Raw genomic sequence first — 24,056 nt, forward strand, 5'->3', positions numbered from 1 at the left:
AGTATTTTTTGGAAACGATGCTAGTAAAATTAATTCATCTTATTACACTCTATAAATATGGTACGCCAACATTTTATCTCAAGATCCTGTTATGCTTTTGAACTGAAAACTTCAAAGTTTTTTTTTTTAAATTGAACTTCGTCGAATTAGTACTACTCTACGCCTAGCCTCAAGCTTGTACCAGCATACGTACAAAAGTTTTATCACCGTCGAATATCTAAAACATTCAACAAGTTCTGCTTCGCGTGATTGTGACTACTGTTATCTGATTCTTGTATTTGTGCTTCTAATTCTAATGTCAGCATATTGTTGGTCAATATATAAATTGAGCCGTAACTTTAACGTACATATTCATGCAAAGTCTACTACTTTGATATGGTATTTACGCAGTTTCAGTGTTGCACTGCTATTCTCCGCTAACCAATTGTGAACTTCTGTACTCAGCACTACGTTTTTAACGCACTTGTATAATTGAGTTTGAATCTGAAAATCGAATTCAAGGGGCCCATTCTCCAGATATTGCAACGTGATGTTCGTAGCGATGAAATTTTGTTCTCAATTTTTGTACTGCCTTCAAGTAGATTTTAATTTTAGAAATTGTTTTAGAAATTAAAATTCCTCCAATCCTCCAGGCATTATGAAATTAATGGGACTCTGATCCAATTATCTTGGTATGTCCACCAACATAGCAACATTTAGAACGTAATAAGTGCATCATGATAAACTTGACAATAGCCACAAACAATTTTCACAATTACACATACATCATTCTTAAAACTATATTTTATTATTACGCTTCGCGGGTGTTGCCTAAAAAATTTAACATATTCACTTGATTTCGATTATAGTTTAGCTGTATGCAACAATTACCATTTGGTGCTGTGATCGTTGCAATATGCCAGTCGTAATTATCGTGTGTTTTGGAGTGTTTGAAATGATGAATACCATGACTAATGCATTAGTGTTCCTTGTAATTAAAAAATGTATTCGAGTGGACTTATTTAACGGGATATAAAATGTACTCGTGCCGTCTAATCGGCAGAATTTGGCAGACGAATATTTTATTAGACTTGAAAATCTGTAACGTGTGACGCAATTGAACCGTAAACAGACAAGTTACGTACCTAGACTGAATAAATATTTGCACGTAATATAATTGGAATAAAGTTGAACGATATATTTACACGCGACTTAATTTTATCTCCGGATGAAATTTGTGCCTTGAAAGTACTCCTGGAAGGCATAAGTGGGCATTTCATTATGTGTAGAACATGTTTCAAGTTTGTAACTTACAACACTTATCAGTATATCAATAAGGTTGGCATCTTTTCCTTCTCTACCATTTTCGCCTAACTAATTATAGATATAAGATACTTACTACTTACTCACTTCTTACCGAGGCGTGAGGATAAAAATATTTACTCGACTATTCGGCATATTACTCTAATTTTGCTCTACAATATCTGATTAATGTTTGTTACATCTCCATTATACAATTCTTCTGATGCGTTGGTCCATTTGCTGCTATTCTTTTTCAGACACCTACATTATCTACAACTATTTTTCACATTTCACGAGCGACCACAAATTTCTCAATTTATAAGTATTAGTTTAGCATTTTTGATTGGCAACGAGGTTGAAGTTAGTTACGTTATCGTAAGGAAACATTGGGGCAAAAAATCACTATTTTCATAATGTTACAACTATTTTTATGGAACTAAAATTTCGAAATATGAGATTGTTTTGTTTTATTTCGGTTCACTGAATTTCAGACAATTCCAAAATCGAAAAATAACCGTTTTCCTCATCATGATTCGTTACGATAACGTTATTAACTTCAATATTATATGATGATTCGCAGCCCGTCAACATTCCTTCGTACTTTCGTACAATTCTTTATAATTTCATCCATTTACAGATGATGTCTCATCAATCGCGCTTGAATTATGATTTTTTACGAGACAGTTGTTCGACGTTGTCGATTGGAAGAAAACGATGTTACGGTAACCGTTACTTTAGCACAAGAAAGATAGGCTGCCGTAGATTAGACCTTTTTATTTGCGTAACGATTGTTGTGCAATTCTCGCAGAGCTCCGTGCAAAGCAGATAATTTTTAATATGCCAAAGTGATCCGCGTTCTGCGCAAGGATGTACGATCAATATGATCATTACATACGTAAGAATGCAAATTAGCGACTACCCTATAAACGTGTGTAGTACAAGCAAAGCCATGTCGGTAGATTCGAACATGAGGCATCGCTCAAGTGGGTGATCATTTTTTTTTCCTTTTATCAAAAATTTTGAAAATGACTCAACATGGGACTTGATTGCTCTTTCGGTTGGATTTTTTACCTAGACTTGCTAATATTATACACGTGTACCTGCCTATAATCTAGAGTAGTTATTATACATTTATATACCCATAATCTGATATTGGCCTGTGACACTTTTGAATAATTGCGTGACCAATAGCCGTTAAAAATAATTACGTTATACTCTGTCACTGGATACACTAACTATACCCATATAGGCGTACATGCAATTCTTTAGCGAGTTTTTTGCGTGCTATCATAATCATTCGAGGTATCGATTATTTTACGCCGTATGTCGCAAAAGTTATTCAATTGAAAAGTCTTGCCTCAGTTATTTTAATTCGAGAGTGGTAACCGGTGCGCCCCGGTTGAACCACAGTTGCAGTGTACTCTATGTACGGTGAAGATCAATATTCGGAATCAGAATATGCGGGTGTGTTTTGAAAAAGTATTGAAAGGTAATTGTACGTAATTATCACCATATTCCATTAATGAAATTTATGATTGGTAATGTTTAGACACAACAAAATAAAGCAATCACTGTACGGTGTCGTGTATATTTTAATTTGATTTCAATTCTACAGTTGTATAAAAGGTAATATCGACACCGATACTTCAGAGGTACCGGAACAATTACGCATTTCAAATTAACTGCAGACCTCTTACAATTTAAAACTCGTAATTCCAATTATATACACATATTACATACGTTATTCTACTTCCCCGCGTAATATATTACACATACATCTACTGCACTGTATAGCAATTGATAATATAATAATTAACAGCTGTTTCTATTTTGTACAAGTTGTGCATATTCGCTCGAGACTTATTTGTTTAATTAATCGCGTTTTGCGCGTTCGCAATAGCTGTATAATTCGTCGTCTAGATTTCCGATTGTGCGATAGGAGATTTCACCACTTTGACCCCCTTGACGTTATCGCTTCATACAATGTAGCATCGCGACAATCACACGACGCGAAATGTTCACTGTAACGTCGGTGGGTCAACTTAATTAATCTTGGCGCAGGGTGTTCGATGATTCGAAGACAGCGGTGCAGCCGATGCCGACGTCGTTGATACTCCGTTGTCAGTAAATGATCGGCAGCTCAAGGACCAGCGCTTCGACGAAGCCGCTGTCTTCAATTTCCTGCTAGGTGTCTCCCAGCACCGTTGTCACGCTGTTCGCGTGTGTCAGGGCCGTCCAAAGGGGGCTGCGATCCACTGGGGGTGGCACGACCAGAACCGTCGATCCCCTCGGCGATCTGAAATACGTGTAATACCAGATTTCAGTGTATTTCCCCTGTGACAGCAGGCCAAGCCGTGTCGTTTATCGATATTGAACGAAACAGGGTGAATCCGTGCAGTCGGTCATAATCATTAATTTTTAAAGGAGAGACAATCAATTACGTCAAAGTAATTTGCATTCAAGTATTACCTACATGAAAAAAAATAAAATGAAATGGACGTTATCAACACCTTGCAACGTGGAACTATTTTAATACCAACAACAATTATATAACGTAACGTCACTACGGCGATAACGACAATGGAAAGATGCGGGCTTATTGTTAGAGAATACCAGGCAGTCTTCGTAATGATATTGAAAATTCAATTCCTGCAGTCGACGCCATCAGTCGAACATCCATAACACCGCAGCTGTTTCTAATTTCATGTCTCATCCCTATGCGCGAAGGGACTTAATAACATGGGTCGGGAGGATAAAACGAGGGAAGCCTAACGGCACTGAGAAAGTACCTACTCCCAACCTTGATGGTTGATAATAATGAACCTGACGCGGTGGAATGAATTTTACTCAAATTAAACTCATAGCGGAAAAGATGGTTGGTACGCGGATCTTAACGAAGATTAAAATCAAAACCCGTATACTATATCAATCTCCAGAGTGATTTTCCTTCTACGCGAAAGTCACGCTGCTTTTCTTCCTGCGGGGAGACAAAGCTACAACAATCATAGTTTCTTCAGCCAAATCACTAATTCAAGCAAATTTCTCTTTTAGAAACATCCTCGGTCATATGCCCACTCAAAATACGATGCACACACATATCAGCAGTACATTACGCGTAAATGGACGAAAGGTAGTTTACTTGGTTTTTAATGGTCCCACCTTGGCGGTGCCGCGAGAGCCGTATGCTAGTCAGGACTACTCAGTTCCAGGGCCGTACTTTGTTCCGGGTCCGATCGCTCCTCGACGACTGTGTCCAGTTCCAGGGTTGGAAATGCCCGAGAGCCCCTTTCGCTCCTCAGAGATACAGCCCTGTTGGTTCTCCCGACTCCAGCTGTTTGCAGTGTCGGAAAATCATCGAATTAACCGGTCGCCAAATACATTTACCTCAATTAATTCTTCTCGCATATACGATATGCATGCACACGTGTTATTCTGCCGTCAAATGCGAAGTAATGCAATGAATCTTGTCATTTTGTTGCTTCTTTAGTATTTTTTTTTTTTTTGTACCATCAGTAGAAACAGAAAATTTCAAATGCCGATAGAAGATTCACCGCGGCAATTAAAATTCGGGGGAAGGAAAATCGTCGTTTCTTGTTGGATTAATTGCAGTTTTCAAGTAGATGCAACAAGTGGTTCTTTTGCCATGAGAAACGAGTTACTACCATTGAAGAATTAATTGCTACGACGACCCGATCTAATAGCGTAAACTTGCTGTTTCGACCCACTAATGAACAGTTCCAGTATAACAGCGACGGAGCGAATAATAGGAAGTATAACTATTAACTGCCAAAGCAATATCGGATATACCTAAGCTAATCGGTTAGTTTCTCGGTGGATATGGAACACAAACGGTTTCGCAATAATATTGCTAATGCAACGGCAGCAGCTACGTTAATTATCGAGTTATCTCGTTTCGCTTTGAATCGAACCCAATCTTATGCTGTTCAACTTTACGGTGTGTTGCATTATGCATCTAAATCCAGAGTCAAAGAATTTGCTGTAATGTAATAGAAGGTCTAACATCCGACATCCTTGCTCTATAATTGCAACGAATGCATGAATCCCGCTTGCACAGAAAGAGAGAGCATTAACAACGGCGGCAGAAGCAGCAGCTACCACGACACACGTATATTGCGTACTCTGTAAATTTATTTCACCCATGTCTTCTTTTGATGCTGCGTGCAGGAGTAAAGAGTTCGAATTAAAGGTGTAGTCGGAGGTTGGGCGAAAGAAGAAGGAACAATAAACCAGAGATGTCTACCGGAAATGTTACTTTAATCACGATGACTGGATTATTGACCTCAATTCTTTAATAATGGAGAATTCTTGGATTTGCACGTCGAAGAATGAATGAAAAACGAGGTAATTTTTGTTTCCGACGTTTCGGCCTCGATTGGAGGCCTTTCTCGGGGAATAGTTTATTTTGAAAAAAAAGTGAAAGAACATATTTTTTCATCAAGTTCAAAATACCATAAAACTAACGATTTTTTTCAAAACGATAAAGAAAAAATTACTAACTAATATATACAAACAACCGACGTCTATAGTCCATACTCAGATCCTTCGTCAAGCATTGGTGCAAAAAAGGGATATTTTAAACCAGAAATCACATTTTTTTTTCATCTTTCATTTGAAAAATTTGTCAGTTTTATGGTATGTTGCACTTGATAAAAAAATATGTTCTATCACCTGTTGTCAGAATAAATCATTTCCTGAGGAGGGTCTACAATCGAGGCCGACGCATTGCAAACAAAAATTACTTCGTTTTTCATTCATTCGTCGACCTGCATATCCAATAATTCTCCGTTATTTCGATTATGAATTCGTAAGATACTTTTTGCGATAATATTAACGACGAATCGAATTCAGGCTTATCTTGTTCTTTTTTTTTCATGCCTTATTACAACCCTCTTACGTATTCTATCGTAACATTGCGGCGGAGAATTCACCGCATATGTGCGGAACATGAAAGGGTGGAAAACCATGAAAAAACTTTTAAACCATCTCGCCGTCAATATGTATACAATTTTCTGCCATTTACGGCTTCAAAATTCAATACATCTCTCAGTGAAACATCTCAGCTGACATTTTTTACCCAAAAAAGATATGGGGGGGGGGGATAAGTATGAAATGTACGGAATCATCAATATAAACTCCGTGACTATCCTTACATTGTTGAGCTTAAAACTGGGATGATAAAATCGTAATATGTAAAGTTTTAATTGATTCAGAAGTGAAGTGGATCAAGTCTAAATGGAAAGGATTCTAAATGATCCCAGAAGCAAATGTCGCTGAGAAACTTTGAGGGAGATCTCCAAACAATTGTCGATGTCGTTACTCTCGAATATTGTCATCCAGGTGGAGAAAATAATTTCAAACATTAGATTTAATTTTCATATTCACATCATTCGTTTAATCCTACATCCGCAGTGGATTAGACTTTGAAAATCCCGACGCACCTTTCCGTTGATCAAACAGAATCTAATTTCGACGAAATAACAAACGCGCGGCTACAGTACGATATCATGTTTAATGTAATACGTGTTTTTGTTCACCGTCGAGAAGACGAAGGTAATTTTCCACCCACGCAACCGTATCTGCAAAGCCGGTGACACGGTGAATAGCGCGGGACTTTCTCTGGAGACGATAGAACGGCTATTCGCGAGGGTTGGAAGCCCATTAAAGCCGCGTAAAAGAATATTTTTCGAAGTACCATCAACGGAATATTTACGAGATGTTAAACTCGTTGACAGTCACTTTGGTTATCTGTCTTGAGCACGATGACGGGAACGTGGGAACGTAACGACGTCAACGTCCGACGTTTAGCGTACCGAGATACGTTCTTAGGGGAGGTTTTCAACGCTTGCCTGTAGCCACCCGTCGTATAGAAATCCTTCCAACTTTTATGAAGGTTGACGCTCGAGTCGGCCCCCGGGATTTAAGTGTACTTTCCCCGAGACTACTCGATAAACAGCCACATCGAGGTATAGATTTACATAGTATATAAACGGTGAAAAAAATCAGCCTTCTCTTTACCTTTTCAACGAAGTCAATGAACAGCTATCGGGAGAGATAACAATACATCGGCTCACATTATCCCAAATTGTACCTGAGTTTCCATTTCTATATATAAACTCTGTCGTCCCAGCGATGGGAGAAAGACGGAGATCCGAATAAGGGTCGAATGTCCCCGTCGCTTCAATTTCGGATGCTTAAATTAGCCGACTGAGGGATATTATGCATTCTACTCCGGCCAAAATCCAGCAAACGGAGTTCCGAAATCGTATTGGGTACCCAACGCGACACGATTTTAACCGGCGAAGTTACTCGATTGCGAATATTTCACGATTAGCAAAATTTCAACCAGATTATTACACACGTTAATGAACAACGTTGCATTTTTACCACACACAATGGAGGATGTTCTTGTAGTTTAAATGAGAGGGAGAAAAAGGTGAGTGACAAGGAGAGCGAGGGTTGGCTTACCGAGTCGATGGATGGGGCTGAACCTGACAAGACTCAGCGCGCCGTGGTCCATGTCACAATTTCTCCTCCTGGCTCGTTCTCTCGCTAGTTTCGCACGCCTCCTCAGGCAGCAGATGACCAGAAGAGCGAGTAGAGGGAATCCAAGTATACAGGAAACAATAGGCACTATAATGCTCTCCGGGGAAACTGCGAAATGAGAAAGTATCATCAAAGCTCAGATTCTCGCGAGAACAGTGTTCTTTCAGCTCCTGCGGGCTTGCAATTTTTTAAAACATAAATCACCATTCCAGATCCCCGGATAATCGCGAACACGTATGTTTTCAAATTTATTCGCGGCAGGGGGACTACGGAGGAACCTTGAAAATTTTCCGAGCGAGCTTTACATCAGCTGACAGCTTTTCCAAACTGAAACTGATTTTAATCTAATTAAAATATACAGCGGTTGATTTTTCCGCAAATTCTGATCAAGCGTGTACGAATAGACCGCGATTAGTCGAAATGATTTCCGACGGTGAAAACCTGTACGGTCGATACTGTTCGAATGTTGACACGGCAATTGTAAACATAAGCTTGACTCGGTCACTTCTGTTTCAGCGTTCGCCGCGGTCGGAACAGAGATTTAACTACGCGCGTTGATTTTGGTGCTATAAATCCTTGTTGGCACTGTTTTAAGTGCTCGCGATCAGTGGGTGATTCAACGTAAAGTGTTTAAACGTAATCGAGTATATTCTGCCCGTTACTCGAAGCAAGAGCTAAGTGCAGCCTCGTGATTCCAGTCGTGTTTACGTGCCTTCAGGTATCGCACATTGTAATATATTGATTGTACGTCACGTACGTAAGAACATCACTGATATACACGCAGCATCGTGTGCGTATCTGTGAAATCGGAATTCTTTGAAAAAAGTTTACTCGTTGTACGGATCAGGGATGTTTAGGAAATATCACGAAAGGTGGGAGTAGCGTTTTTTATCCATCCTAAATAGTATAAATCAGTCCCAAAATCCTTGCATGAGATAAATTTTTGTTTTCGTCTTGACATTTGCTTAGGATTACGAATGTTTTTATTGTTAGATTTTTACACTTTTCTATGAATTCGTGTAAAAATAATTCGTAATGTATCGCTTTTCGAGATTTGAAGCCATTGCTTTACGCTTATCATCGATGACTGTTTCGCTAACTTCCATAACGTGTTGAAAATGAACTAGTTATTTCAACTCTGCAGCGGAGACAAAGGGATGATTAAAAGTTTTTACCGTTTCATCGTTTCGCTTGTTCTGCAAAAGCTGGAGTCAGTCACTCCACGATTATAAAATAAAAATAATGTGCAATACAAAATTGACATCGGATCGTCAGAGGATGAGTTTTTCTTTGTTTTCATTCATTTATTACTTTTTTTTTCAATTTTTTAACGAGCAGTGAATGATACCTGATATCTCTGTTGAAAAACTCCCCCCCTCGTTTCTCACTATAACGTGCATGTAAGGATTAAAGGCGGTGAACAGAGGTAGAAATTTCATCAACCGACTTATACAACAGACGCACGTTTGATCGAGTATATAATTAACCAGACGTTACTGTCGCGCAGTTTTTCGGCGTAGATGTCACGAATAGTACATCCGAAATGAGAGTAACCGCGAGACAGAGATACGACGTTATAAATTTTCATAATCACCGGTAAAATGCGAAGATACGACGACGCGAGATGACGAGGACTGGCTCCAATGGGGGTATTGTAATTTTACGAACACCCGAGGAGCTGCAAGGACTGAAAAAGGGGACGCGAGCCTGCAGCGCCAATTCACCGTCTACGTTGCGTGACGCGTCTGGAATCGAGACGAAAATTATGAAATATTTTTCATATGATGTTTTTCCCTGCAGCAGGATTTGAATATTCCTCATAATGACAGAATGGCTGGGGCGCTGAATGTACACAGACAGGCAGGCCATTCCCGGCTCTCCCTCCTTGCCGGAACCGATGAAATTATAACGCAACTGTGCTCGTCTCGTATACCCTGTTCGAATAATATGTACAAAAAAAATCGGAGAATTTGAATTTTCTTTTCTCGCAAACTCTTGAATTATAAATAGAATTTTCCCAACTCTAACCGATTAAGAGATATCCACCTATAAACATTGAGCCATCTTGAATAATATCTCTTAATCTGTAAGAGTTAGGAAAATTCTATCATAGTACTTTTTTATAGAGCGTTAAATTTTCCATAATAACCTGTATTCGGATACTTTATAAGTCAAGCTGTTTACGAGAAAAAAAAAAGTTCAACAATTTTCAGATTTTTTTTTACGTGTAATTTAAATAGAAAGTGGATAAAATAAAATAGACACCTTTTAATATAAGTATTAAGAGCTCATATTTGACTGAGATATTCTAGTTGAGATGATTTACCGAAATTTTCATGCGCATTTGAAAGAGACAATTTTTTCTTTTTTTTTTTCTTTTTCCATTTTCCATTTGTAAAGAGCTACCATTGTTGATGGCGTAATTTTGAGTGATCCGCTTTTTTCAGTTCTCTTATACATATGACAGCTAACAGGAAGTATAAACTGACTGCACGCACTGCTGGAGTTATGAATCTTCGTAATGTGGGCACGTCGTCACGCGATGACTGCGACAAAAGGAATGAATTCTTGTGACGACGGCACAGAGTTCTCCCATTGTTTCATTCTCGTGCCTTGCAGGAATTATTCTAAGTGTAAAGATAATAATTGAAATATAACAACACACCGGGTTAATTAATATTAAAACACGGGAGGACGATATAATTTTTCAAACAATCGGTACGATATTTTGCTGCGGATTGATGAGCGCAGACGTGAAAAAAATCTCATTTATTTGTTCGGACCGGACGGAAAAATTTCCCGAAAAATACCGCGGAGAGCAATTGAAGAATTTAAGATGTAATAAAATTCATCTTATATAAATATTCACTCTTGTTTGCAGAGCTTGAAATTAAATCTTCGGTATTATGCCAGCCGGTGAATTATAAAATTGGTAAGTAGTACAGCTCGGTTGTTGGTCGGACGTAAACGTGTCGACGCGAAGTTTATCTGTTTCGAAATAACGAGCATAGTTTATTCCAACGATACATGGCATAAAATATGTACGTACTTTTCTAAGTAAAACGAACTTGTAATTGAGTTTTTAGTTCGCCGAACATTCACCCGGCTACTTAGTCGTAAATAATAAATACGTATTCGAAGCGAGAATTAATTACTGGCAAGAATTTGTCGGGCAAATTGCTTATTTGTCTCTTCCAGACCTCGAACAATTCCGCTAAATTACCTTCATTTTTCCGAGCCCGTCTAATCGGTTCCCTTTACTCGCTAAACCATTTAAAAATTTTCTTTCCAATTTCCATGACGAAGAAATCCTGAATCGTTTAACTTTCTCAACAGCCTGATAAAAGACCGTTTTTTTTTTTTTTTGTTCCAGACGAAATCCTGAGAGCTTTTTATCACCTTTCGTGGTCAAGCATCGATTGTTTCAAGACAAACAGCGGCGAGGGAAGTTTCTTTTCAGCCAGTCGGTGAGTTTTTGACTGATGTATCACTGATTCAGGCAAAGAGAAAAAGAAGAAAGAAACAAGTAAATAAAAATAAGATACACGAATCCTCGGAGTTTATAGAGTGCAACGTTAATTAGCTGCTTGGACATTTTGGAGAGATCCAAAAAGCGACTCTAGATTATTTACTCGTGATATAAGTTCAGATCTCTGCCTCTATATGAGCTACTCGACACACAAGCGAAGCTCACAATGCAATTAACCACGTGTTCTCGGTATGACTACCACGTGTAAGGCGTGCTTTTGTACATACGTGAACAAAACTTCACTCACACTGTCCCCTCAAGCAGTTTTAATCACGCTTTCAGAGATGGCGGCAATTAAAAGAGACGCACCATCACAACTCGTATGTCGTCGTGTTATTACGAGTTAAAACTAACCAAGTGCCAAAAAATTACTTGTCGTATGTATAATTCCAAAGGAGTGAGTTGGTTGGAAAAAAGTTTCAGACTTTCGACCTTCTAGTCTTTATACATAAGGAATTAGTTTCGAAGAGATCGATGCTTCTCGTTATTGTCGAGAATTGATAACCCATAATTTTCATAATAGCGTCGTTGTGAAAACCTTATTCGTTTCGTCGCCCATAGTTGTTGAAATTTGAATGATAACTTGAGCTTCGGGTCAGGCCTGGAGGCACCGCAGTCGGTTTTCTGACGTATTGTATTGAAACAAAGTACTGCCTTCAACTCGAATTACACTTTGGCAAAGGCCTTCGCTAGCGAACTAGAATGGTTTATACACGTCCATGGTCATACATTATTTACACAGGAAATAGCGTACTCCGTTCACCCTTCGGCGTTGAATATTCTGCCTACCGCGGTCGAGGATCTTGAACCCAAAGTTTACCGGCTAGAGTTTGAAATTACCGCTGAACGTGCGCGTTCCGTTCCGGTGTGAATTTTTCTTCCCAACGGTTGGTTGCGGATTATCTGTACACGTTGTTCCAGTTAAAGGAGACCGAAATTCAGGAGAAACTCTATCACACATTTGTTCGTTCCTCGTAGATGTCGGTATTACAAATTGAAAGTGACAGTGCGATTCCCTAAGAATGCAGACGGCAGGCAAGATAATGCAATATAAATGATGCAATCCATTTCGACCGTACGCTTCGTCCACAACCTTGAGTATAACATCACCGTGTACCAAGACTTCTGACAAGACTAGAATGGTTGGGTAGGTAGACTCGTATATCATCAGCCTGCAAGGCAGGAGAGTGACACGACTTATTCTTCTTCGGTGTAAACCGATATTGCAAACTTTGAGCTCGACATTAAATTATAGTACACCTACTTTGTACGAGACAGACATTCAAGAGATGCATTGTAGACAGTTTCATCTAGTTTCCATTTCGTGCTTCTGTTTTATTCTAAGTGCATCCTTTAGAAGTGTTCTGGCTGAGTTATCGAACGACGCGTTGAGGTGGAATGGTTTGATACTTTTGTTCCCGTTAAATTCGTAACCCGTAGTAAATGGACTGATTTATTACTTGCTCGCCTCAAGGATCGATAAGATTATTGAAGTTAATTTTTTGCCACTTACTTACAAGGATTGCGAAGCGTAAAAGCGGGCAGAATTTTTCTCGCCTCCGAAATATTTCCTCTACAGAAACGTCGTGGTTTTTGCAGTAGCTTAAAGTGCTCAGGACCCGCTCAGAATTTTCACCTTGCTGAACATTCGAATTTCACAATTCTCCCGTGCGAATCTTTTAAAATCGAAATTTCATTCAATGTAAACTGTGCAATAATCTACGGCACGAAATACGACCCAGCCTCGCAAGTACACAGAATTTTTAATAGAAAATGTAATGAGAATTCTCCCAGCATTCAGTCCCGACGATTGGCAACTTTTCGCATCGCATAGCGAACCAGGGCATACCGACAGTCGGGAAATTTGCTTTTCAGTTCTGTTTCTATTGCAAAAGATTCAGGAGCACAAAGTATAGTTCTGTAAAATCGTGGCATTATATGGACGCACCTTTCAAATGGAAGCCTGACGGACTCGAGATCCAATACCGGATCTCTGAGGAATTTACACCCGTCTCAGATTCGAAAAGCGATGTGCAAGTCCGACGGTCATATAAGACACGAAGGTTTGAAGGGGTTTCGAAATACCGTGGACTAGTTGTTCGCGATCCATATTAGTTCGCCTTCGAACTGGGTTTGCGCGATTTTCTGTTTCCTTGCAAAAATGGTGATAAATAAAAGGCGATATTGTTCCGAAAGCAATTCATCGATGAACGGGATTAATTGCCCGGAATCGCTGCGTGATTAGATTAGACTGTAACACTTGCGGGCAGGTGTCAGCTCGGTTGACTTTAATCAATTGGGACAGGCATTCGGGTCGACTCAATTATCCATTTTACAATTATAATGGTGTTTTGTGGAATGAATAGCGCGAATTGGCATTGAACATTTTTTGAATACCTTATCGAAGCGGCGGAATAAATGATTAATCCGTCAGCTTTCAATATTAATACAGCTACAGGGAAAACAAAAAAGCGTCACTCAACACGGCTCAGCAGGGTAAATTTGATTTTTTATTACGCACATCCCTCGCTCTTCGTTCATCTCGATTTCATTATACGCCTCGTTGCCCACGCGCATTAAGCATAATAGGATTTTGAAAGTCCCTATTTGCAGATGATAAATTAAGAACCGTGAAAAAGGCCCCCGTTGTGCAATCGCCACGCGTGTAACGCGGCTGTATGTGCATAAAAGCACAAAAGCTCATACTTTATATGTATTTCCATATCGGACTGCAAGCCGCACTCGCATAATACATATAGTGGCGATGTACCAGCTGAATGCGAAATTTTTTGATTTCTTATGCGTCGAGAAGAATCGAAGACAGAAATACAGTGAAATACTTGCCATAACGGCTACTTGTGACATGAAATAAAACGACATACTTTTGAATAAATAAGTTAATTAAAAGAATTATTCCTTATTTTATTTAAATTCATCCACGGAACGAATACTTTTGTCCATCACTTTATATCTGGAAATATAACAGAAATATCACCGGTCAACACGAATTTTGAGTGCGGGTTCTAGACATCAAATTTTGATTTCTTCCATGTAACTAATAAAAGAAAAAACATTTTACTCAACATAATTTTATAAATATAACGTTCTGCTACCTGATGCTTATACTGCCAATCAAAAACTTCAAGACTTATTTATCAACGCAAATAAGACAAAAACAAACTCCGTAACTAATAAATGAAAATTTTGATTAATAATCGCCGTATAAAATCAAAATTTCTTCATTTGAATATACACACAAAAAACAAATTTTTTTTTTTGTTAACCTGTGTAATCTGACTTGAATCCTCTTTCTCGATTTGGATTCCTTATAATTGTCCGACAATACGGGGTTTCTAACTCTAATTCTAACAGGCGGGTCGCGGCCTTGTCCGAATTAATTTTAGGTTAATTAACGTCAAGTGCTGTTCAGCTTGTAGAAATGATAATCGAAGACATCAGTCCCGGGGAGGAAGGAATTCCCACTGCGAAGGCGTGGCGTATCTCAATCATCGAAAGGGTATATTCCAAATCGGATGATGGCGTAGCTGGACCCGAAATCCGCAATGTGCCGCGTCCTAGACGCAACGCGATCCGCGAATGGGTGATTAGGACTTTGAAGGACTTAGTACCCGCTCTTAATAACCTCGCTCACTCCGAGAAGCCAAGGGTTGTGTTATCGGCGACTAAACTGGATTAGCGATTGCCACGTTTGTTCAGATAACAGAAGTTAAGTGCAATCGCGCGAGGATTATGCATGTTTCTCCCATTGCGCCAAGTGCGTTTCGGTTCCTCGATTTCTTCGTCAGCGAGACTGAAATGTAGCGGTAAAACCTTATCGTACAATTTTACATTTTTTACTCTGGCTGCATAGATAGAGATGGAGGAGTTATGCCAGATATAACCCGTCTCCCTCCCTCTACACCTGGTTCGCCGATACGTTTTCCCACTTTTAACGCCCTCGTTTCGACAAATTTAAAAAGAAACCCAGCTGCAACTTAGTAAATTTTACCATCTACGATGTTGAAATATGTGTTGAAAATATATAGGAAACTAGAAATTCAAGACTAAACATTGGAGTCACGAGAAGGTCAATGAGCATGAATGATTTTTACGCAGTTGGTTAAAATTTTTCGCAGTAAATTGTTAAGTGTGAAAATATAGATTCGCATTAAATTATGATTACTGGAAACAAACGACTATGATTGTATAGTTGAAATGAAAATACATAGCTGTTGATTATTCACGTTTTTTCGGTAGGAAACAGGATCGGCCAATCAAATGTAGAGTGAGAAAGCCAGAGTATCCAGGGTATAATATATCTCGCTCTCTCGTCACTCGGGCTGCAGTTTTCGCGAGGTTGACGGCATGGACTGAGCTACCTCCGGTAGCATATGCTCTAATTGTAAGACTAGCTGCGACTTCTCGACGCCGTGCCGATGAGAACTTCGACACTTGAGCCTCTGGATTAGGTCCTTATTGTTGGACGGAGAATGCCTGGCAATCAACTTACCCGTTGGATACACCAGGATGGTGGGTCTCTTCGATTGAGGGGCCGATGGCACTGTGGGACGTCCCGCTCTCACCTCGACCGACATTTTTCCGATCCTCGTTGAGCACGTCTGGAACAGATCGCGTGAAAACACACCATGAATTACAAATTATTTCCAACGACTACGTTTCAACGTCGCCCATTAGCTCGCATTGTCAGCGACGTGATATAGAAGATTTCTATTTCCGGCTGGCTCACTTGGCCTTACATTTTCTCTGCCTATGGCCGAACTTATGAGGCGCGAATCACGCGGGCAGTGATTATTTTTTTAGGGACAATAATTGGCTCTTGCATGAAGCATGAACCATGTGGGCAATGTTTCGGCGGTGAAACGAACTGGTTCAAAGTTTATATTTAATTTTGCGCATGTGACGTAGCCAAATTACCACCCTGTTTGTTACCCTTACGCTCCTCACTCTGTACCTTCGATTAATCAATAACACCGGGCGCTCTCACCGGCGCGTGTTCTCAAATGCTCACATTTGAATACGGTAGTTTACTTCTGTCAAAGATTAATGATTTGTCGATTGTATGCGCATCCAACTTGATAATACTTTCGAAACGCGATAAATGCAGGTTGATTTAAATTTGAACTATTTCAAAGCAACGTCTGTCAAATCTAAAACTGCACACGGCTTGTACCACGTGGTCACTGCAGCCTTTAGCAACAAAGTATTAATATAGAAGATTATTAATGTAACGAATCACTAAGGTAGGCTTCTGCAGGAAACATTTCATCTCGATAATCGATCACTTTACTCGTGTTCAGGAATATATAATTTCAAGTTCAAGTGTTTTGTCACTCCGTTGACTGGTAGGCCTACTTTTTCTCTTCCATTCAGAATGATGAATATGGAATTTTTCGCCACATATCAGCGATGGCTTGCCCTTCTGTCAGACGAAGGGATAAAATGGCGAAAGGAAGTATGGAAGAGGGTCAAACGGTTTATGGAAAAATTGAAAGGAGGAACGATACGACATCCCCCAAGGCCACCATGGTTAATGATACATGTCGACTTGATGACAACTCTACAGATTATTTTTTGGCTAACTTTTTCTTCCTTCGATTAAGGTCACGGGGATATGTCAAAGTGTCAGGTGAATTGAATATGAGATGACGACTCGATTAACGGAGCCCCAATTACACGATGGAAAACTTGGCTGATGTTTTTGTTCCTCGAGTTTTCTTTCCCTGACGTTACTAAACTTTCACGAAGATAAAGTCTCTCAGCATATTGCATGAACACATTGTTACGAATTGTTGCTAATAGGAAGAAACTTAGTTACAGGGCTACATCGCTGAGCGACTGACGTGTAAAATGGAGCCTACACTTTTGTGCTTATGCTTTAAGAATGCAACTTATACAGTTTCGAACTGGCAATTTTTACCTCCGCTTCATTTTTATGTAGTCACAACGTGAGTGTGCTAGCAGTCGAAACTTTGACCAAATTTTTGTACGATTCTGTGCAAACGACACATATTTATTCCACCTACGTCGAGGCCAGTAGCGCCTTTTCCCTTCATCTAACGATAACGCCTTTACTTAACTGCCTCCAGCTAGAAGGGGTGTCGTTTCACAGGTCCTAACTTCTACGTGACTATCCTTCGAAAGACTGTTTAGCAGCTGATGCCATAAGAGCGTATTATTAAAAAATTCTCTCCAGACGTACCGGTCCTGTGAAAATATTCTATTTGATTCTTCGGCGGGTCATGAGAGAATTTTTTTTTCAATCTTCTTCGCCACATGCGAGATCCCCGTGATACCGCAAATGTGAAATAATTATTTTTTTCTTATCAGCCTTTATAACAATTTCTTAACTGCAGGTCATCCGCGGCGTGCATACGAAGATAATTTCAATACCAAGTAAATATATTTGATCTCTAATTGTGAGTATCGGTGTGAAGATTAAGTATTTCTGACTAACGATGAGCATATCAGCCATGGTTCTTTACCAGCAATAAGAAAAATAAGCACCTTCGATTGCGGAATGAATGGCTCCACGCAGCTTTGTAATTGAAAATTAGCGCCACGATAAACTTCTGAACGAAGACGAAGTTTAATTAAAATCAACTTCGGCTATGCAATGAATGCTGTACGGTGTACCAGGTGTATGACGAGGAATCCCGGTGCGTGGGTTTACCCGACCCCTTTCACAATCAGGTGTGTTCGGAAAGTAATTTAATCTAACAGCTATGCCTGCGATACAGACGTCGAAACGAAAACATCGATTAGCACTTACCCGCGAACCCTCCCTTATTTAATCGGTGATAAAACACTGAGAAAACTGAAGGCGAAGAAAAAATAAGCAAATTCGGGTTCTTGTCATTAGCCGCGTACCTCGCGATCCCTACAATGCCGTTACTTTTTCAAGGAATCTTTACCCCGTATAGTTTGCTCTAATTATGAGAAGCTTAACTGGCAGAAATTGAGTGCTCTTACGGCAGTGCAAATGGTACCGAGTAAGTCTTTCGTTTGTCCAGTCTGTATATCGCTGACATTAGTTTGCGGTACGTTTCGTGTCTGGCGTCGACGGGATTAATCTAGGGTGCGGCAGGAGGCCGTTCACAAACTTGACCTTCCAACCCCAGCTCGAGACCCTTTCTTCCGGATGATGCAAGAAGCGAAGGAGCCGTTTGCCGTGCACGAGAACTCCCTCGGGGGGAAGCTTTGTGATAGGCACAGGGATCAAGAGAAACGAACGGAACCTTGGATTTGACGTTGGGAAGAGGCGGGCGAGTCTCTTCGATCCGAGCCTCAATCAAATGCGTGATATGGCATGACTAACTAGGGAAGAAGACACGGACTGGTCTGGACGAGTGAAAAGTCGAGGGAAAAAATATTGGAGATGCCGCCTTACATCGGCCAGGATTCCCTTTCCAAAACTATACGAGGAGATATGCCCACCTTCAAGAAGAAATAGAAACTTACTGTTCAGAATTAGATGAAACTTTCGTGACCTTGTTCCCCTTTTATGAGAGCAAGGATATTGCGTCTATTTGTTCAACTTATCCCCTTGCTCTGTCAAGCGGCTAGATGACTAGCGTCACTGTCTTGACAGGTGCACGTGCTCTCTCAGTTGCTGAGTATATCAGAAATACAGGAGTAGGAAAATTGTTTGGCAAGAAAGCGATTACCTTATTTCTCTAAGGAGGATCCACTCGATTCGGGTGAATCGAGTCGTAAAGTAGATAGGTTTGGGGTCACCTGATTGAACCAGGACAAAGTAGAGGATCGCTCACCGCCAGATAAGGTACCCACATTGAGGTCGACCATTCTCGAACAGATTCCATGCTTGATGGAATAATTTAATTGCCTGATAGCACCGAGGTATTCCAATTATCCACAAGTTATCGGTGATTGATATCATCGATGATGCAACGCCTGTCGGCAAACTTCTCTTGGAAAAGTGTATTTTTCCTAAGTTGTGTTGAACCAAACTTGACAGTAGCTGCACAGTTAATTTTGCGTTGCAGTTAATACCAAACTCCGCAAGTTGAACGCCGTGTAATTACACTTTCCGAAACTTGGACGCTTCTTGCCTTGGATGAGAACGTCATACATGCCCTTGGCATTGGCGATGCTGGGTTCGTACGCCGTTTCAAGTGTAGCTACAGCCTAACCGCGTAATGTAGGCATATTGTTTCATGATGGGACTGAGTAATAGTGATTCAAGCACCGAGTTCCATTGTTCTCGCGATGGACTGTCTTCTTATCATTCAGCCTATTCCCATCGCTGAGTCCACCCGCTGATACGGAGTTAGGATATCATAACAACGGGTATCTTAAGCCCAAAAGTTTGCTTAAAATCTCAAAGTCAGCCTTGCAGCAAGGCCTGCGCCTCTGTTGATCTTTCGGTGAAGCTTTGACAGGAACTGAATATATTAACGACATGAAAACGCAAGCGTTGTCGGGGGTATCGAACCAAGCAAGGAGACTTTTCGTTCGACTTTGGAATACGGTGGCACTCGTGGATGTTATTTCAATGTTTTATAAAAATATTTTGTTTCATGCGGCGTTCCTCGCACCGTGGAAGAAACAAGCATGTATTTGGCATAAGGCTTAGGTATCGATCTTATTCCGAAGGCGTAACTAAGAGTGACGAAGAAACAACTCCGAGGGACTTTTCTGTCCGAGTTGGTCACACCTTTCTCTTACTTCTCACGGACTTTTCTAACTTTCGGTGGGTTCTGCAGATGGTGGGAAACCAGCTGAGTGTTACTTTTCGGAAGTAATGTCGGCTCGGCTTCTATGGCTTAGAATCAGCTTGGCGCCCCGACGTCCGTCTAGCTATCGATCAACGCACGTCGCCTACACAGGGAAATAAACGTAATATAGATTTTACATCCGTGTCGTAAATATATGGATACTCCTTTTTTGGAGTCAAATCTACATCAATTGTGATGGATCTACCTAAGCATATCTCTTACTATTGATTTTGTAACTCTTATTATCGGATTTGTAAATGTTGATAAAATTGCTGTAGATTTAACTCCAAAAAAGTGCTATCCATGCACATATGTTCACCATGAGAGATGTAAAATCTACATTATTTTTCTTTCCGTGCAGACGTTTCAGAGTGATCATACATTAGCGACTCACCCGTTAGCTAACATGATTAAACTTGGCACGATGGTATATCTACTCGCATATCTATTATAGCGGATATTCATGAAACCCACCGGTATATGTGATATGTCTTTAGCTTTGGATTATCCGCATACATGCTCAATTATCGGTGTGGAACTCGTCCCTATGCTCAGGCTGTTCATAGTTACCACGTATTTGCTACTACAGTACGGGTCGAAATGCCTACAGAGGGTGTCTGCGTATGCAGGAGTACAACTGTATGCATACACGCACCGGGTATTCTGGAAATATCAACTCTGCTGCATCGTGGAAAATTTCAAATTCATATTGTTTCTCAAACGGAGATGGTACTTTCATGAGTGGGTGAACGGATCGCTTTTCCACGAGTCTGTTATCGACGGCTGCTCTCGCTTGTGTCAACGTGGCTTATAGACGACGATCAAAATATCGTACATTTTTTCGAGTCTTTATTCACCGTTTTATAATGACGCTCGGAGAGAGGTTGCATCTGCATTATTACACTTTTCGCGGCAACGTAATGCCTGCCAAAACGAGAATATACAAATATGCCACCATGAGACGTAATTGAAACTCGAGGTTTACAATACTCGAGACGTCTAAGGGGCACGTGAATCACACTACACAAATATTTGTAATACACGCAATGAGGCAAGATCAATATTAGTAGTCCGGAAAATGGAATTAAATTTGAAAGCTGCTTAATCGAATGATCCTTTTCGAAAACAGATTCACTAGTATCCGTAAAATGAACATCCGAACTCTTCTTCTTTTTACTTTAAATGCAAGGCATTCAACGTGCAGGTATGATATGTGTTCTTATGACCCTAGCGGTGGTCGAGTCGTCATACGTACGTTACCGAAAAAGTATTGCGTGCTACTCGTCCAGTGGATTCACGTCGATTGAACAACACTTCGAGTTTTCAACGTGAGTGACACGCGCCGTTATCGCAGTATCTAGTGGTCTCTGACAGACGTTGATTACACTTTTCAAAATGACAAGGCTCGAAATACAGTTATCGACTTTATAATCGATTCATGTGAACTATTTCGGGCATCGGAGAATTGATTCTTATTATCTTCTCAAACCTCATTTTACCTTATCACAGTTGATGATTTGTAAAATATTAGCTCTTCAACTCAACTGATCATAGATAGAATTATTAATCATGCTTAAATTCTATGAGCGAAGGTTAAAAACTTCCCAAAAAAATATGTTACCCATGATTTTTTTTTTTTCAATTTCGTACTGTTTTAAAGCAGTTTTCTTTGCATCCATTTTCGTTTATTATCTAGGATTTATGAAACAGAAACGAAACGTTTTTCATAGATCAAATTCGATATTCGATATGTCAAAGTGAAACTCATACTACCATTCATATTTACGAAAAGCGGCTTCAAGCCAGCGATATTTCGAGGTTCCATGTGACATGTCGTTTTCAGCAGGTGAACGTGTGACAATTGATGAAAATCTCATTAAACCGCGTTGATTGCGACTGCGAAACTTCGTTGTTACCGTACGCCGTATGACCAACTACCTACCAATAGAATTTAGTTTCATCAGAGACGAAGCCTTTATCAATTCGGATCCAGTAGTCCAGCGATTGTTATCTCGTATATCAAACTATATGTAACAAAGGTGATGCTTTTCCGCGGAGATCGAGAACGTTCACAAATACCCGTACAATGGACTTGAAGTAACACGAAGAAAACCTCGAGAATCCTGCCGTTCACCGTGAAAACCAATGTATTAAACTTTTAGCGTATTAAATTGATCTACGGGGATAAATTCGATTCTGAGGGACGAGAAGAAGAAACCGTCTTTATCATAGGATCAACTCGTTCGGTTCAGTTCAATTCACAGTTTTCTTGATGAATCAGGGAGGCTTGCAGAAAATTTCACAAATCACCAGGTTACGTCCGACGAAACGGAAGGAAGCTGATACCGAATGACGTAGTGCAGAGCTGAGGATTTTCACACCAGTTTTTCAATGCACCCTCGAACCTATATTTTCTGCTAAATATCCGGACGGATTTTCCCTGTGTTACACAACCTGGGAAAGCTTTTTTTTGCAAAGCTGGTTAAGCATATTAAGGTCTGCGTGCGGACTGGAGATTTGGGATTGTTGCCTGTGCAGTATTATACTAACGGTGGTAGCTGCCGTGTGTTTGCGGAGTACCGTTAACCCTTACGTATTTCAGATAGGTACGTACCACCTAACCACCCTATATGAATACACAGCGAGCGCAGAATCTGCCGCCAAATAATCTCCTCGGCGGCGTTTTAGTTTGACATTTTTCCAATGGTGTACAGCCAAAATTCGGGACAAAACCATTTTACAAGGATTTCAATATTTTCCCTCAGCATTTACATTTTTTTCACTTCTTGTTCGATGCGTTTTTCTTTTATATCATCGTCTGCATTATTAATCGTCCGAGCGAAGCACAACAATTTATTTCTTCGTTAAACAGCTCGCACGAAAATGACGTGGGATATGAGCTTACATTAATTCCGCCCGACGTTATACATTCGCTATGCATGGACGTTGTACGTATATATATACGTATTTATCCATTGTTGAGAATATACCGCGAAACACTACGAAACTAAGTGTGATAATTAACGGGCTCTGGCATTGTGGGCCGAATAGTTAAAGCTTTTCTATGGCCAGTTTACGGTAGGTGATGTTGATACATAGAAGTACATTTTAGAGGATATTCTTCCGGAATTTAGACCAAAGATTTCTGCGCTTTGTGAGCTAGTGCCGCGGACCAGTATTGCTTAATTATTTCTTATTCTATTCTTGCCTTGCTTTTGCGAAAGCGAAGAATCGCAGCTGTTTATACCGGGTGACACCGACGGTCCGATAAATAGAAGGAAAAAAGTGAAAATGAGCCACTCAACGATAATGGTGCTCGACCAACGGTGCCATCCGAAGAGGGGAGTCAACTTGAGCTTTTTATCGCAGCCACAGCAGCCTTGTTTCCTGTCGACGCAATTTTCAGTCCCGTTAACGACAACGTCCAAGCTCTGAGAGCATTCCGTTCGAGATCTTCGCGCGAAATATAAAGGCTTGAAAATCAAGACTGCCTTGTTTCCACGCGTCGTAACTCGAGCACTTCTGCAGAACCGAAGGGTTTCGATCCGGGGTAGGCGACCTCGAAGCAGGAGCCGATGCTCACGAGCCTGCATTCTGACATCCTGGCGTTTGATCCTTTGCAGCGGAAGCTGTTTCGTTAACGTGTTCGCACAAAAAATTTTGAGTCCTAGTCAACGCCTGCCAGATATTTCTTTTTTCATTAGGTTTATCAGGAATGCCAGTTCTGTCGCTCTTGTCAAATCGTTGTGCTAACTTTCCCGAAACTTTAATTCTCAGACTTCGAATCCCATAAAATAAAAAACAATACATAACAACTGTTGGGAACTAAGACGAAAGAACACGCGGGGGAATTTTCGGAACTAAGCTTTTTCTTCGCTTAGACTTTTTTCAGTGTTCAAAAATAAACCAAAACTGTGTTCAACTTA

General features: G+C 40.2%; 1 protein-coding gene across 3 annotated transcripts in view; it reads right to left on the reverse strand.

Moving 5' to 3' along the window:
- Positions 1–20: 20 nt before the first annotated feature.
- LOC124214541 (uncharacterized) overlaps positions 21–24,056 on the reverse strand; it is a 50,408-nt gene continuing 26,372 nt past the window's right edge. For 2 of the 3 annotated variants that reach the window (XM_069134528.1, XM_046616900.2), the window contains 4 exons: positions 15,885–15,993; positions 7,768–7,953; positions 4,441–4,612; positions 21–3,577 (listed from right to left, as the gene is read on the reverse strand). In XM_069134528.1, coding sequence (XP_068990629.1) covers positions 4,467–4,612; positions 7,768–7,953; positions 15,885–15,969 — 417 coding nt within the window. In that variant the 5' untranslated portion in view covers positions 15,970–15,993 and the 3' untranslated portion in view covers positions 21–3,577; positions 4,441–4,466. Of the gene's footprint in view, positions 3,578–4,420; positions 4,613–7,767; positions 7,954–15,884; positions 15,994–24,056 lie in introns of all 3 variants that reach the window. The other variant, XM_046616901.2, reaches the window with a different exon arrangement.

Source organism: Neodiprion pinetum, chromosome 3 (genome assembly GCF_021155775.2).
Source record: "Neodiprion pinetum isolate iyNeoPine1 chromosome 3, iyNeoPine1.2, whole genome shotgun sequence".
NCBI lineage: Eukaryota > Metazoa > Arthropoda > Insecta > Hymenoptera > Diprionidae > Neodiprion > Neodiprion pinetum.